The sequence below is a fragment of the Uloborus diversus genome, chromosome 3, assembly GCF_026930045.1.
Source record: "Uloborus diversus isolate 005 chromosome 3, Udiv.v.3.1, whole genome shotgun sequence".
In the NCBI taxonomy this organism is placed as follows: Eukaryota; Metazoa; Arthropoda; class Arachnida; order Araneae; family Uloboridae; genus Uloborus; species Uloborus diversus.
The window spans coordinates 38,574,868-38,589,045 of NC_072733.1; the positions used below are offsets into that span (position 1 = coordinate 38,574,868).

The 14,178-nt window shown below is 32.3% G+C and overlaps 1 protein-coding gene across 1 annotated transcript in view; it reads left to right on the forward strand.

Annotated features, from left to right (window-relative positions):
• LOC129218070 (post-GPI attachment to proteins factor 6-like) overlaps positions 1-14,178 on the forward strand; it is a 57,378-nt gene that overhangs the window by 19,815 nt on the left and 23,385 nt on the right. The window contains exons 5-6 of the mRNA XM_054852259.1: positions 7,828-8,087; positions 11,192-11,523. Coding sequence (XP_054708234.1) covers positions 7,828-8,087; positions 11,192-11,523 — 592 coding nt within the window. The remainder of the gene's footprint in view (positions 1-7,827; positions 8,088-11,191; positions 11,524-14,178) is intronic.

Sequence of the window (14,178 nt, forward strand, 5' to 3'; positions counted from 1 at the left end):
CCTAAGTGGCTAGATAGTGGCTTCGATGTGATATGAATTTTCATCATGGCAGTTAATAACTTTATCTGTTGTTGAATTAAATGTGTCCCTAATTTATACAATTGCAAACTGATCAAGCCAAGCTTTATTACATTTGGGGGCAGTGGCGTAGCTAAGGGGGCTGTCCACCCCAGGCGTCACTTTTCTAGGGGTGGCAAATTGACCCTTCTGATGTGGAAAAAATAAATGTATTTTCCAAATAAGGAAATTATGGTTTTAATCTGTTACTGCAAACAAAAAGAAAATTTCTTCTTAAAGCACTCAAAAAGACAAAATAACTTTTCTGGAGCATAGCGGCAGGGCCCAATACAGGCTGATTTTGCTACCGTTTTTCGGTACCTTCACAAAAATCTTGTTTTGAAATCGGTACTTTCACAAAAATCAAGTAATAAAATCAGTAGTTTCACAAAAACATCGAAAATTTCACAAAAAATCGCATTTTAAAATATGAAATTTGTTTCTCTATTTAAAACAAAATATACTCATAAAATAAAATAAGCAGGTTTATATGAACAATCGCTTAAATAGAAACCTTTTAGTAGTATTTTAACTAATTTTTAGTTGTTTATCACCAAAGTGTATTTATGCAATATTATCGCAATCTTTAAACATCTGTTTTGAGGAACCATTTTTCTCATAATTTCCTATACTGTAGTACACAGTACATAGACCATTAAGCTGAAATTACGATGGTATTTTTCGTACTTCTTGGGTTTTTAGCTCCCCCCCCCCCCAAAAAAACCTGTTAAAAATAATACTAGATGACACTTACACTTTTCGAACTAAAATTCCACTTGTTCCACTACTTCTTTTACAAAAATTAGGATGCGTCTAAAATTTCACAGAAACAATGCTGATAAAAAAAACTTTCACAAAAATAAAATGATGCAATACTTTCACAAAAATAGGTAGCGAGAAAAAAAATCCTGGATTGGCCACTGAATGGACAATTTAAGTATTCCTGTTCTTTTCAATAACTCCAAGAAAGTAACACCACAAACGAAGAAAAGTGCGTCTCAAGTCATTTTGAACCAAGAAAATATCATTGTTTAAACACTCAAATTGATGAATGAAAGCTTGATAATAATAAGAAATTCTCTACCTGACTTCAGCCACACTTTTCTTCGTTTGTGGTGTCATTTTATTGGAAGAATTAAAAACTAAAGGAATACTTAAATATTCCATTTATCCAGAAAAGATATTTTGTCTCTTTGAGTGCATTATAAAAAGTGCATAGTATTTTTAAAAAAATCTGTTACTTAGACTGTTGTAGTGGTTAACATCAGGAAGACGAAAGCAATGAACTTTTCCAATTTTTGGTATAAGAAAAACTAAAACAGAATTTCAAGAGAGTTTCTTGAAAGCCTGCTCGTGAAACAAGAACCTTTTTTTTTACTTCAAAAAAATGGTGACAAGAGTAAGGAAAAGAGGGGAAGGTGTAAATTATTACACTAAACAATTTATTGCTCTTTATATGGGTGCATTCAAAAAGTCTAACGAAACTTACTGGCTTAACCAACGATAACTTTTCGGTTTTTCGTTACCTGCGTTCACTTTTTGAATGATCAGTTAAAATTAAAGATGGCGGACGTTAAATTAGCAGACGACACAGATCATTGCTTTATCAGAGGATATGTATTTTGAAGTTAGTGATGAAAAAAAAGACTAGAGGATTCTTCTTTTGAATAAAATAAAAAGAGGAAAACAAATTTTCAGATTCCTTTCAACTAAATTTCATCTTAATTAAGATAATGATTAAAGTGAAAAAACAACGTAAGTAAAGCACAAATATTGGAGAAGATACAGCATATAGCTATTTCAAGGCTACAATGGAGCCTCTTCATCAGTGCAGAAAGCTCACCAACACAACCAAAAGCGAGAGAACTGACAAGAACCAAGTGGACACCAGTATTTATACCAAAGAGGTCCAACCAATAAGAATACAGAAACAAGACATCAAACAACCAATCAGCGAATGGCATGTACACTCCGGGTTCAAAGCAGGGGGAGAGACAACCAATCAGAAGCCCAGAGACAAAAAGAGTGCGAAACAGCGATGAAACAGGAAAGGCAATTATAGAAATTGCTTCCAAATATCATGAAAAAATGGAGTGCTGGAAAAATCATTGACAAGAGAATGAGAATTTTTCCAAGTATAGTAAGCTTCCCAGAAATCGAGGTCACAAACCGAAGAACATTTACAAATAATCTTTGCAGATGAAAAATCAAAACAGTGACCAGAAGTCAAACAATGCTGAGCAATGGAAGAACGAGCAAGTTCTTTATGTTTAACATAGTTTTCGTGCTCTTTCAGACGGTGCTTGAGAGCACGTTTAGTCTGTCCAACGTAACTAAGTCCACACTTGCAGGAGATGCTATAAATACCCCAGTTGCTATGGCAATCAATGGGGTCCTTTAAGTTAGTAAATTTTATCTTATTAACTGGAGAAAAAGCTGTATCGAAACTAAATTTCTTCAAAATCTTTGCAACTTGATGACTAACTTTTGGATAATAAGGCAAAACAATAGCATTCCAAGCATTGGAAGCAGAAACCTTTTCAGAATGAGAGGGCTTAATGAACTTATCATAAATTGAATCAATGATGCTAGGAGAATAACCACGATCGAAAGCCACTGCTTTAAGATAAGAAAGCTCAGCATTTAAAGAATTGGAGGAAGAACAAATGTTCAAAGCACGAAGCACAAAAGCCTTGAATGAGGCCAACTTTTGGTTTGGAGGATGAGAAGAACATTTGTGAGGAGGTAGTGTAACAGCAAAAGGCTTACGAAACACCGAAGTCATAAATTCATCATTACTTTTAGTAATAAAGACGTCCAAAAATGAAAGAGAACTATCAGTTTCCATTTCAATAGTGAATTGGATGCAAGGATCGATAGAATTTAGAGTAAAAAGTAAAAGTTCATTATCAACCTGGTTTTGGCCAAGCAAAACAAAGCAATCGTCAACATAACGAACATAGAACGGAAACGTTATGGTTTCAAAAAGTTTAGTCTCAAAATAGTGCATATAAATGTCACTTAAAATAGGACTCAAAGGATTACCCATTGCTAAACCTTCAGACATGCGAAAGTAAGTACCGTTGAACACAAAAGTATTCCGCTCAAGACAAACACGAGTAAGTGAAACAAGTTCATCATTCTCAAAACTAGAAAAATGATGCTCTTGGAGTCTCAATTTAAAACAATCCAATGCCCCAAAACCCGGTACATTAGTGAAAAGTGATTTCACGTCAAAAGAAGCCATCCTTAAACCATGAGGCTTAAAATAACGTAACTTCTGAACAAAATGAACTGAATTTCTGACAGTAAAAGAGTTGCTAACCAAAAGAGAAGAGAAGATAGAAACTAAATACTTAGCTAGTTTATATGAAGCAGTACCAATGTTTGAAGCAATAGGCCTAAGAGGAATGTCGGGTTTATGAACCTTTGGTAGAGCATAAAACCTGGCACAGTGTGCAACAGACGGAGTTAAAGACCTTTTTGATGACTCACTGATGACAGGAGAAGATTTCACAACATTTTTAATAGGTTAAACTCTCTAATACTAGGGTCTTTGGGAAGTGTCACATAAGGACCAACCTCAATTAGCTCATTACATTTATCTAAATATGAACTTTTGTCAAGAATAACAATTTGGCCACCTTTGTCAGCCTTAGTAACAACTAGATCAGGATCAGAACACAAACCTTTGATCGAAGAATTAGCATGCTTGCTAAAAGTATTTGAAGTCATTTTGGAATTAAAATCCACAGTATTGGCAATGATATGCCTAATAGAGTCCTTTTAAGAAGCAGTGAGAGCACTAAAGTACAATAATTGTATCTTCTCCAATATTTGTGCTTTACTTACGTTGTTTTTTCACTTTAATCATATTGTAGCACAAAGCTTATATGATAATTTTTCATATAATTAAGATAATGTTTTAGATTCCACCATCGTTTCTTAGCACAGAACAAAAAATAGTACTTTTTTTAAAAAAGAAAAAAAAATATGTCCCCACACATTCTATTTTCTGCCCTACTGTTAGCAAATATTGTTAATTTCTAAAAAATTCTAAAAATTTTTTATAGAAAACATTCTCTTGTTTACTCTTAAATTGATGTATCCCCGGTATATGCAGAAAAAGTCACGCTGACTCTTTTCGGATAGAAAACATTTCACTATAAATCTACTAACTTTTATAAAATCAGATATGACTTGACTTAAAAAAGGTATTTTAAATTATTTCTTGATGAGTTACAGGAAAATGCAAAATGTGTTTTTGATTTAAAATTTCCGATCTCCGACACATTTTCCCCCTGTGAAGAAATGATAGGCACAGGTGTATTTAAATTATTTGACTAAAAGTAAAGTAAAATGCATCGGTAAAGGCTAGTAAAATTCAAAATGCATTATTATTATTATTATTTTGTGTCATAGTTGTCTAGAGCAAATGAATAATTAAAGTATGAAGTATTTATTTCGATTTCTTTTACTGAAATTTTCTCAACCCTGCAAACCCTGATGCTTTATCACTACAAGATTTCATATGCTCAACAATAAACTCATTATAAACCGCACATATATTGCATTTAAAACATAAACATAAAACATAAACACTGGGCCCCGCCATGTTTTAAAACTGAGCAAACCACCTCTTTCCTTCGTGAGCTTCGTTAAGAATTTCGCTTCACAAAACTAACTGAGTTACACTTTCTGAACGACCAGTTAGCTAACGTGTTCTCTTTTTAAACGGTTTGTTCGGTAACTCGCTTCACTCGTTAAACACGTTCGACTTTATGAACGCACCCTATGTTTTAGAGTTTGCTTTAATTTTCCACTCTTTACAAGAAATCTCTGCTTCAAACGAAGTATAAGGGATTTCCGTTTTCTCGCTTTTGAGAGTAGATAATCTATCTGACAATTTTGGATATGGAAGGTAAGCGAATTTCATTTTTTAACACTTAGTTTGGACCCTCAACTTACACAAATATAGTTCAAAATGCGTTTTAAAGTATTCAGTTTCAAATAATTCTGGTTGATTTTTATGTGGTAGAGCGCTTTAATATCTCATCCCTTTTCCTGATGTCACCAAAGATAGTTTAGAAATACGTTTTTAGACCTCAATGTTGAAAAATTTTCTGGACAGAGTCCCTTCCCCTGCCATTTCCTCTAACGTAGCAAACACAACCAAAAAGTATATATTTAGGCCTTTAATTCTGAAAACTTTCCTGCAGAAAACTCTCACTCTCTCTTCTAAAGTCGCAACATGTAGCCTAAAATTACGTCTTTAAAACTTCGATACTTCAATATCAATTTGTGAAAACAGCATTTCAACCCTGAGTGTCTTTGATCCCCTAATGTGATCAAATAGTGCCTAAAATATGTTTTTTGGACTTTAATTTTGGAAATTTTCTGAGAGATATATCTTATTCGCCCTTCCCCTCTCACTTAATGTCTCCAAAAATTAAAACTGCGTCTTGAAAATTTTGATTTTGAAAAATTTCCTAGGAAAGAACTCTTCACCCCTTTTCCTAATGTCCCCAAAGGTAGACCAAAATTTTCTTTCTTAGAAATTTGCTTGAGTAGGAGAGCTCGCTAACCCTTCCTTCTAAAGCCTAAAATGAACTTCAGCTTTAAGAATGATTTTGAGAGGGAAACCTCCCTCTGTCGTCTCTTCCTCCTAACATTATAAAACAAAGTCCAATGTTCAGATGTCAATGACGGAAATTTTTCAGGAGAGAACCATCTGGCTTCACAACATTTTTTATGCCATTAATTAGGGAACCCCTCAGCGTCACCAAAGACAGCCTAGAATTACGTTTCGAGACTTCGGTGGCGAAAAATTTCCAAAGAAAGAACCCGAACCTTCTCTTTCAACCAAATCACCAAAGATACTCAAAAATTGATTTCAATTCTAAAAACATTTCAGTAGGAAACCTCAGCGCCCCTCTCTCCCCTAATGCCTACAACTGCATTAGAATACGCATGCCGCATTGAGTATCCGACCATTCCCAATTTCCTTGACTTCTCCTAAGTAGCTTAAGCTGCATTTTAAAATTTCGTAAAATTTCCTTTTATTGCCTACTGATCCCCCAACATCAACAAAAAAACACTAAAACAGACTAATTCTGAAAAAAATCGGCAGCAAACCCAAAACGCTCTTTCAAATAACTTTACTAAAATTGCGGTTTTTGACTTAAATTTAGCAATTTTCTCCAAGTGTGCCTTTATCGCCCTTAACGTTTTTTTTCTTTTGAAAAATATAGAGAATAACTGAGTCTTATTTTTGCTTCAATTAAATTTCTAGTTTTAATTTAAATACCTTTGACAGTTTTATGTATTAGCTATTTCACAACCAAAGGGCGGCAAATTGCGGGACCACCCCGGGCAGCTAACACTGTAGCTACGCCACTGTTTGGGGGCCATTATTTATTGGGCTAAGTGGCATAGATAGGCTGAGAGTAATATGATTGTTGGCCTATGTGTATATTTTAATTTTAGTTGCCTGTCAAGGGACATGTTGGATACTTTAATGATTGACTAATCAGCTACATTTACAAATCTGTTGCTCTGACTCTTGATCTGACAACTCGGATCTTCCTGGGTACCTAGTAAATAGTCCTACTGTGGCCTTAAGGGTTTTTGTCTTGATAATGAAATCAAACTGTCGTTGAGACACTCTTTGTTTGTGTAGTGTTGATTGGATGTATTGTTTCCGCCAAACCAAGCCAGTGGGACACCTGTTGGCTAGGGCCGGAGCCTAAAGGGTGCCCAATATTTTAAAAACTAGGCTTGAAATATAGGGGTAAATTATATGGAAGGGGGCCCAGAAAAGTCATTTGTGACGGCCCCAAAATTTCTGTGCACGCCCCTGCATGGGGGCCAAAGCCTACTGTGCCCATCTCAGTTTTCCTGACCAAGGGCTCTGGGGTGCTAGGCAGATCGTCTGGTTAGGTAGTCAGCCAAACGCAGAATCCTCAGGGTTTAATTCCCAAACACGCTTGGTACACATTTTGTCGACCCACTGAAGGGATGAACAGCTAAGTCGACCATGCCCGACCCGGGAATAGAACCCAGCGCTGTGGGAGCACAAACCTCTACCACTGAGCTACTGGGCTTCTATTGTTTCCGCCCAGGTGTTAAATCTTTCATGTGGTCAATCAGTTATTTTTAGTTTAGTTCTCAGACTTTTAAAGTCTGAAATGTGCAGGGCTTGTATACTCCTTCAAGACTCATCCAATACTCCTTCATTACGGAAATTTTTTTAAAGGGCCCTTCAAACTCCTATGTTTTGGTGCTAACTTCTTCAAAACTCCTGCTTTTTTAATATGAGACTACATAATCTTCCTTTATGAGTCATTCATGATATATTAAGTTCTCATGTTTCCAAGTGAACAAATATTATTTCTGACTTAGAGAGGTTCCAGTTCTCCATTTTTTCCCTGTTCTTCAAGGACTCATCCCCCCATTTTGTTTTCATTTGATTTTTTCTCTCTCCTCTCTCCTGATTGCACAATTTTGATTTTTACTTACCTGAGCCTCAATGCTACTTTCTCACCAATTTAAATTGGGATCGTGCACCTTGGAATTAATAAATTACTTTAATTTTTTAAACATACCAACATTGAAAGTGGAAGGCATGGAATTTCAATCTTTTTGCATCGTGTAAATATATTTATATTTTGGACAATTGGAAGTTTTTAAAGATATATTTCATTAGATTTACTTATTTTATGCTATATTTTGACAATTAATGAAATAATTTACTTTTTGGATCTTTTGTAGATTTTTTGGATCAAAAAATAGTTGGATTAGTGAAATATCCATAAAGGATTGCTTGCCCAATGAATTTGGAAATTGCCCCGCTGTTATTAGAGCTCGCCAGTTGGGACTGCCATCAGCATCTCATGAATCTGTAGAAACACATTGTAATGACTCTAATAATTGCAATCTTAAGATTATTCCAATAATAAATGATTGGAATTATATTTCAATTCATAGTTTAGTTCCGGAACTGAAGTTTAGTTTAACTATAAATACTGAAAGTAAGTGCAATTTTTAATATTTTAAATCACAGCATGAAATTTGCTGTACTTTCCATTTGTAGCATAAAACTTATTCTGACTTTTGTACTTAAGCCTCTAAGTGATAGGCAAAACTTTATTTGAGTGCTCTGTAACCACTTGGTTCTTCCACCAGAATGGTTATCAAACTTGAGTTTGCCACCAAAATTAAAAAAAATATGACCATGAACAACAGGAATAAATGTTACACATTTCTAAGCAAGAAATGTACTTTTTATAGGTAACCATATTGATGAGCAGATTAATAATATTAAAATTGATTAACTACTCTCTTTTTTGCTAAATAAAGATATGGAAACGTCCATAGTTATTTGTGGACATTTTTTTATTGTTGTGTGCATTAAAAAAGAAGGAAAAGAAGAGAAAAAATAAAAATAAAAAGTAATGTTTCTTATAAAAACTTGTTGCATTGTTGTATGCTTTGTACTCGAATCTACCAAAAAAAAAAAAAAAAAAAAGCCTGTCGTGATTGCATTTGATCAAATATAAAAAGTAGTTTGACAATTCCTTTACATTTCTATGTTTTTTATTATTAATAGTACAGCAACATACTTGAGTATAAAACACATACCTCAAAAGATAGAGAGTGCATTTTTGTATTGAAATACACACAAAATGATACAAAAGTGGATTTTATGATACGTAAACACAAATGCACTTTTTAATTTTCTGAGTAACATGGGAAGGTAAAACTACAACTATATTGCTGTGCTTGAAATATTTTTTGGCTACAGGAATTTTTGATATTCTCCCAAAACATTTAAACTTTAGAAAAGCTGTTTGTAACATTTTGTATTTAGAAATGCTAGATAAAAGAAAGGATGCTGTATTATAGTTAGTACTTGCTGCTCAAGTTTTACTTACATGGGAAAACTGATTGATGTTTAGAAAGAAAAATACTTGAGAATTTTTTTTTATTTGAATAGTTAATTTTGAAAAATTATATTGCTAGTTTTCCCTTTCAGTATTCACTTCTAATTCATACCTTTTGATTTTTTTTATTTGTTTCATGATATCGTTATAACTAGTGTTCCTTTATGAAAACAATGTTTTCAGAATGCTTACAAGGAGAGGCCATTTTCCTTTTTAGCTCTTCTTCAACTGCTTCCTTCCCCAATTTTTTATGGTTCATTTATTTATTTTATTTTCCAATTTTGAAACCAAAACTAGAAATTATATAAAAAAAGCAGAAGTATCAAAACTTTCAGATCATAATTATTTGTTTTACTTTGTATATCTGTTTACAAAATATTATTTAACACAAGCAGTAACTTTTAGATTCATTGCTTAGATATTGATAAATCAATTGTTTAACTAATACTAGCCATACTTGCTTAATGAAATTATTACCAAGGGTTTGTGAGATCTCAAAATACTTAGGAGTGAATAGTGTAAGTCTTAATTCATGTCTAAGCTTTTCTTTGGGGAAAGTTATTCTGTACATAATTCATCCAAATCTTTAAAAGAAAAAAAAAAAAAAAAAAAAAAAAAAAAACATGATTTAAGTTGTTACATTTGCATTAATTACCACTTATATGCTATAAAAACCAGCCTCAGCAAAGTTTTGTACCTTTTTTTTCTTTCATTTTTTTGTTGCCGCTAAAAATCCCATGGCTTTTAGTTGTCGTTTTTAATTTTTGCCCCCCCTCCCTATTCAGTTCCTATTGCCACCTCTGATGAAAGGTATTGCTTTTTGTTTAATAAGGTGATGGAACACCTCCCATGACTCTTATTTTTCTTACTATGAAGATACAGCAATTTCTTATAATTGTACTTCTGTTTTTTCTTATTCTTTTTTTCCTTTTTCATTTTTTTTTACTATGTCATAAAATCTTGAACCTGTGAAGTATTATAGCACAAACTGCATTTTCATACTACAACTTGTTGTTTTTCTATGAATTTTGAAATGTATCAAGGACTTTTCAGACACCCTGTATTTCATAATAAGTTTTAAATTAAATTTGCCTCTGAAGAAAGATAAAGAAAAAAAATATATTTCAATTCCAGTTAATAATCAGGACTTTGTTTTTCTCCTTTCTTTCTCTTTTATTTGTTACTTATTTATTTTCATTAATCTTGAGAACTGACTATTTTATAGCTTCAAAGAGGCAGTTAAATATTTCATCCTTATTACATGATACTTTTTTTTTGCATTGGGAGCAACATAGTTTTATTGAAACTGAGGTGAAATTAATGCATATATTGTATAATACTAATCTGTGAACTTATCGTTTTTCAAGTTTGGACTTATGTAGATGGAACATATACATGTTACCTACCATACATGATAAATTTTTGTCATCTTACTAGTATTTTCAAGCATGTAACTGTTTCTTGAAATTATTAGAATATTTTGAAGAATTCTCTTAAAATCTCAAATTTAGATGATTACTAAGTAGCAGTTTTTTTAATTGACTTCCAACATATCTGCACATTATTAAAATGGCTTTTAATATGTGGTAAACTTTTTTTCCTCCTTCAGCGGAGTGACAGTAAACTAGTTTGGAAACATAAGTTGTCAAGTAATGCTGCTGTGGAGTTTTGAAAGTTTATTGCCTGCATGAAGTCAAAAATCCTCAAGTTCTAAAATTTTTGAATGTATAGAATCAAATAACGAAAAATGCATTATTAATTCTCATTCTAAAAGTATTAGGTGAAAACAGGTTTAATATTTAAATACCCCAGAATCGCTGAAGTAAAGGTGACATTTGTGTGTGAATTTGTGATAGATGTGATACTGTAGGTAAAAAAAATCTTATACTAAAAAATTACAAAAATATATGTGTTGTTTGTGTAAATGAGTTTGTATCATTTTTTTTTTCTCATTTTGAAAGACAAACCATCCTGTTGAGTTTTGTTTGGAGTTTTTAAAAATTATTTTTCAATCATTGCACCACAAAAAATAATTAATATTTAGCTATGGAGTAATAAAATGGTTATCAAATGAACATAAATGAAGTTCATATCAATGTGGACAAAATTTGTTTCTTTATTGTGAATTAAATTTTATTTAATGATTTCTTCCTAGTGCATTAATATATTTTGTTGATTTCTTTATATTATAGGTTGTGCTGACTTGCGTTTATTTGAAGACGAATCTTTAGAGAACCAAGAATCTTTTAATGAGATAGATGCTACTGATGTTGCAAATTTTAATGACAAAAATGAAACAAACAGTTTTAGGGTTAACTCGTGTTGGCTTAATATTCCTCTAACTCGTATCTCGTTACCTACAAATTTGGCATTTGAATATAATCTCCCTCCTGATGAAGATGATTCTTATCCATTTGTGCTCAACATTTCCAATTCCAAGTACACTCTTACAAGTTTTGAAGTGTTTTCAACAGTCGATATTGGTGGAACACTTGTCATTGAATTAGCAGTTACACCTCTAATGGTGAGTAAAAATTAGTATTGTGCTTTGATCTCAATTTTTTTTGTAAAGGCTGAGCATCTTGAAGAGCATTTCAAAGTGAAAAAACCAAGTGTAATAAACATGTGACATTTCTTATAATTTTTTTTACATAACTCAGGAATTATAAAGCAAATTATTATTCTATCACTTTAAAATTTATAAAAAGCTTAGGGGTATTCTGAATGTCTTCCATAAAAGTGTAATGCCCTGTTTTAAGCTTTATTCAGTTACCAAAGATGAGAAATGGGGGGGGGGGAGGAAACAATCAAACTACTGCCGAGAAAGCAAAAACAATGTGCTACTAAATTATAAAATAGAAACTCAATAGTAAGTTTTACCTTTTCCTGGTGTATTGTGCATCCTGTGTTCTGTTTGCATAAGAATATCATCCACTAAATTTTAATGTGCTATTAGTAGTTGTGAGAAAATATTTTCAAATTTATTGAAAAATCACTTATACCATTTGCCAGTTTACACTCTTCAGTAGTTTTTATTCACGGAGTCCGAATGGAAGGTAGATAAATTAAGAAAAACACATTAACTAGCACATCAGGAATTTCATAGGCTGACTTATCGTCTTTGGTCATGATAATATAATAATAGCTTTGAAATACAAAACCTTGACATTGTTTGTGTACTTGCTTGATTGGACATTATTTACATCTGAAAAATTATGTTTACTTTAGCTTCCTAGTTACTTGAATGCTGGATAGGATAGCTTTTACAGTAGCAACACGTAAATTTTTGAATGTCATACTTCACATAATGTTTCTTGAACATATGAGTTACTATACACCTGTCTACTAGTTACTATGTTGTGTAGTTACTATACACAACGCATGTAATTAGATACAGTAAAACCCCTTTAGTACGGATACTAATGGGACAAATTTTTTTTTGTTCGCAATAGGAGGTGTCCACAGGACAAGGATTTAATAATGTTATTTGCCTTGGAATCGGGGAATTAAAAAGCGTTAGCATAAGAGGGGTGCCTGTTAGGAGGAGTTTTACCGTATATGCTATATCCTGAATTACACAGAGTTGTAAGACACAGCGAGTACGTATTTTGTAATTGCAAGTGACCTACTGTCTAATATGTCATGAAAAAACAAGCTACTTCCTGCTATTTTAAGTTATGGTTCTATAACAAATAATCAGGGTTTGATGCTCTGCACTATTGTTTGACTTAAAGACATCTATCTTGAGCTACTAAACAGAATAGAGGGTAAACATTTTAAAAATAAGATTTTTACCATCTATTCTGTTTATACAGCAAATTCTCGTTTAACCTGCAATTCATTTATTTTTGCATCCATTAGTTCTAGATGCATACTTCTAACTGTAAATATGGTCAAAATATGGTGAAGAGTTAAGGTATTGCAAGTTTGAAGCAAAAAAGAAAACTCGTAAAAAAATATGAAATTTAACTTTTAATATGGACCATAGGTCCCCTAACTTATATATAGGAAAATAATCTCTGTCGAAAAATAACTCAAACCCAATAAAAAATTTGAAACATTTGCGACCAAAACTCAAGGAGATATTGAAATTCAAAATTTTAAGGGACCTTGCAAAAGAAGAGATTGGAACTTATCGCCCTTTCAGAAGACTGATAGGTTGTTAACGTAGAAAAACAAAGTACTAATATTTTTCGTTGCTGTTGAAAAATAAATGCGAATGCTACTCTCTCGATACGTAAAAACACTCTGAAAAAACTTGTAAAATGTGAAAAACACATTGTTTGCAAACATATAATTTAAAACTCTTGTTAGCTGCTATATTTATACCCCAAAAGGTGTTATGGACAGCGAGTGTAAAATAATGTAAGTCAAAATACACTGTGTTTCATATCGGTGAATATTTGTTGGACTAATCTCAAACTTTTTGTGTTGGAATTATTTTTCAATGGAGATTATTTCACTAAACATAAGTTAAGGGATCTAAGTCCAATATAAAAGTTAGATTTCATATTTTTTTACTAATTTTCTATTTTGCTTCAAACATTCAATATCTTAACTGTGCACTTTATTTTGACCATTTTTGCTCTTGGAAGTAAGCATCTAGTAGTGAATGTTGCAAAAATAGAGATCTTGCAAGTTAAACTGGACCATGCTATTTACACATTGGCATTGGAAGAAAATGTTTCTGAAAGAAAAAAATTTCTTGAGTAACAAGACTAAAAAATTTGAAAAACCATGAGATATTGAAGTAGCTGTTTGGGATATGAAAGTGTCATGCATAAAACATTATCTAGAATGCTGGAGTTGAATGTCTTGAAGAGACAAAGGGAAAAACACTTTATCAGATTTAAAAAAAAAAAAAAAAAAGCAAAGAGCTATCAAAAGAAACAAAAAATGTTGCTTTAAAAGGAATTTTAGTTTTGAATGAAACACGTGAATGAATCTTCAAAAGAGTTATTTCAACATTATGGAATTATAAGAATATATAAATTTTTTAACTTGAAATATTCAACAAAAACGTCTTGAATAGGTTTTATATGTATAGGTATCTCAAAGTTACATCTAGAAAATTCACACATCATTCTATGTTTTTCCAATGTCAGAGTCTATCAGATATTGCTAACAAGGACATGTTACAACTTATTTACTTTTTTAGTTTTTCAAGAAAAGCATCAAA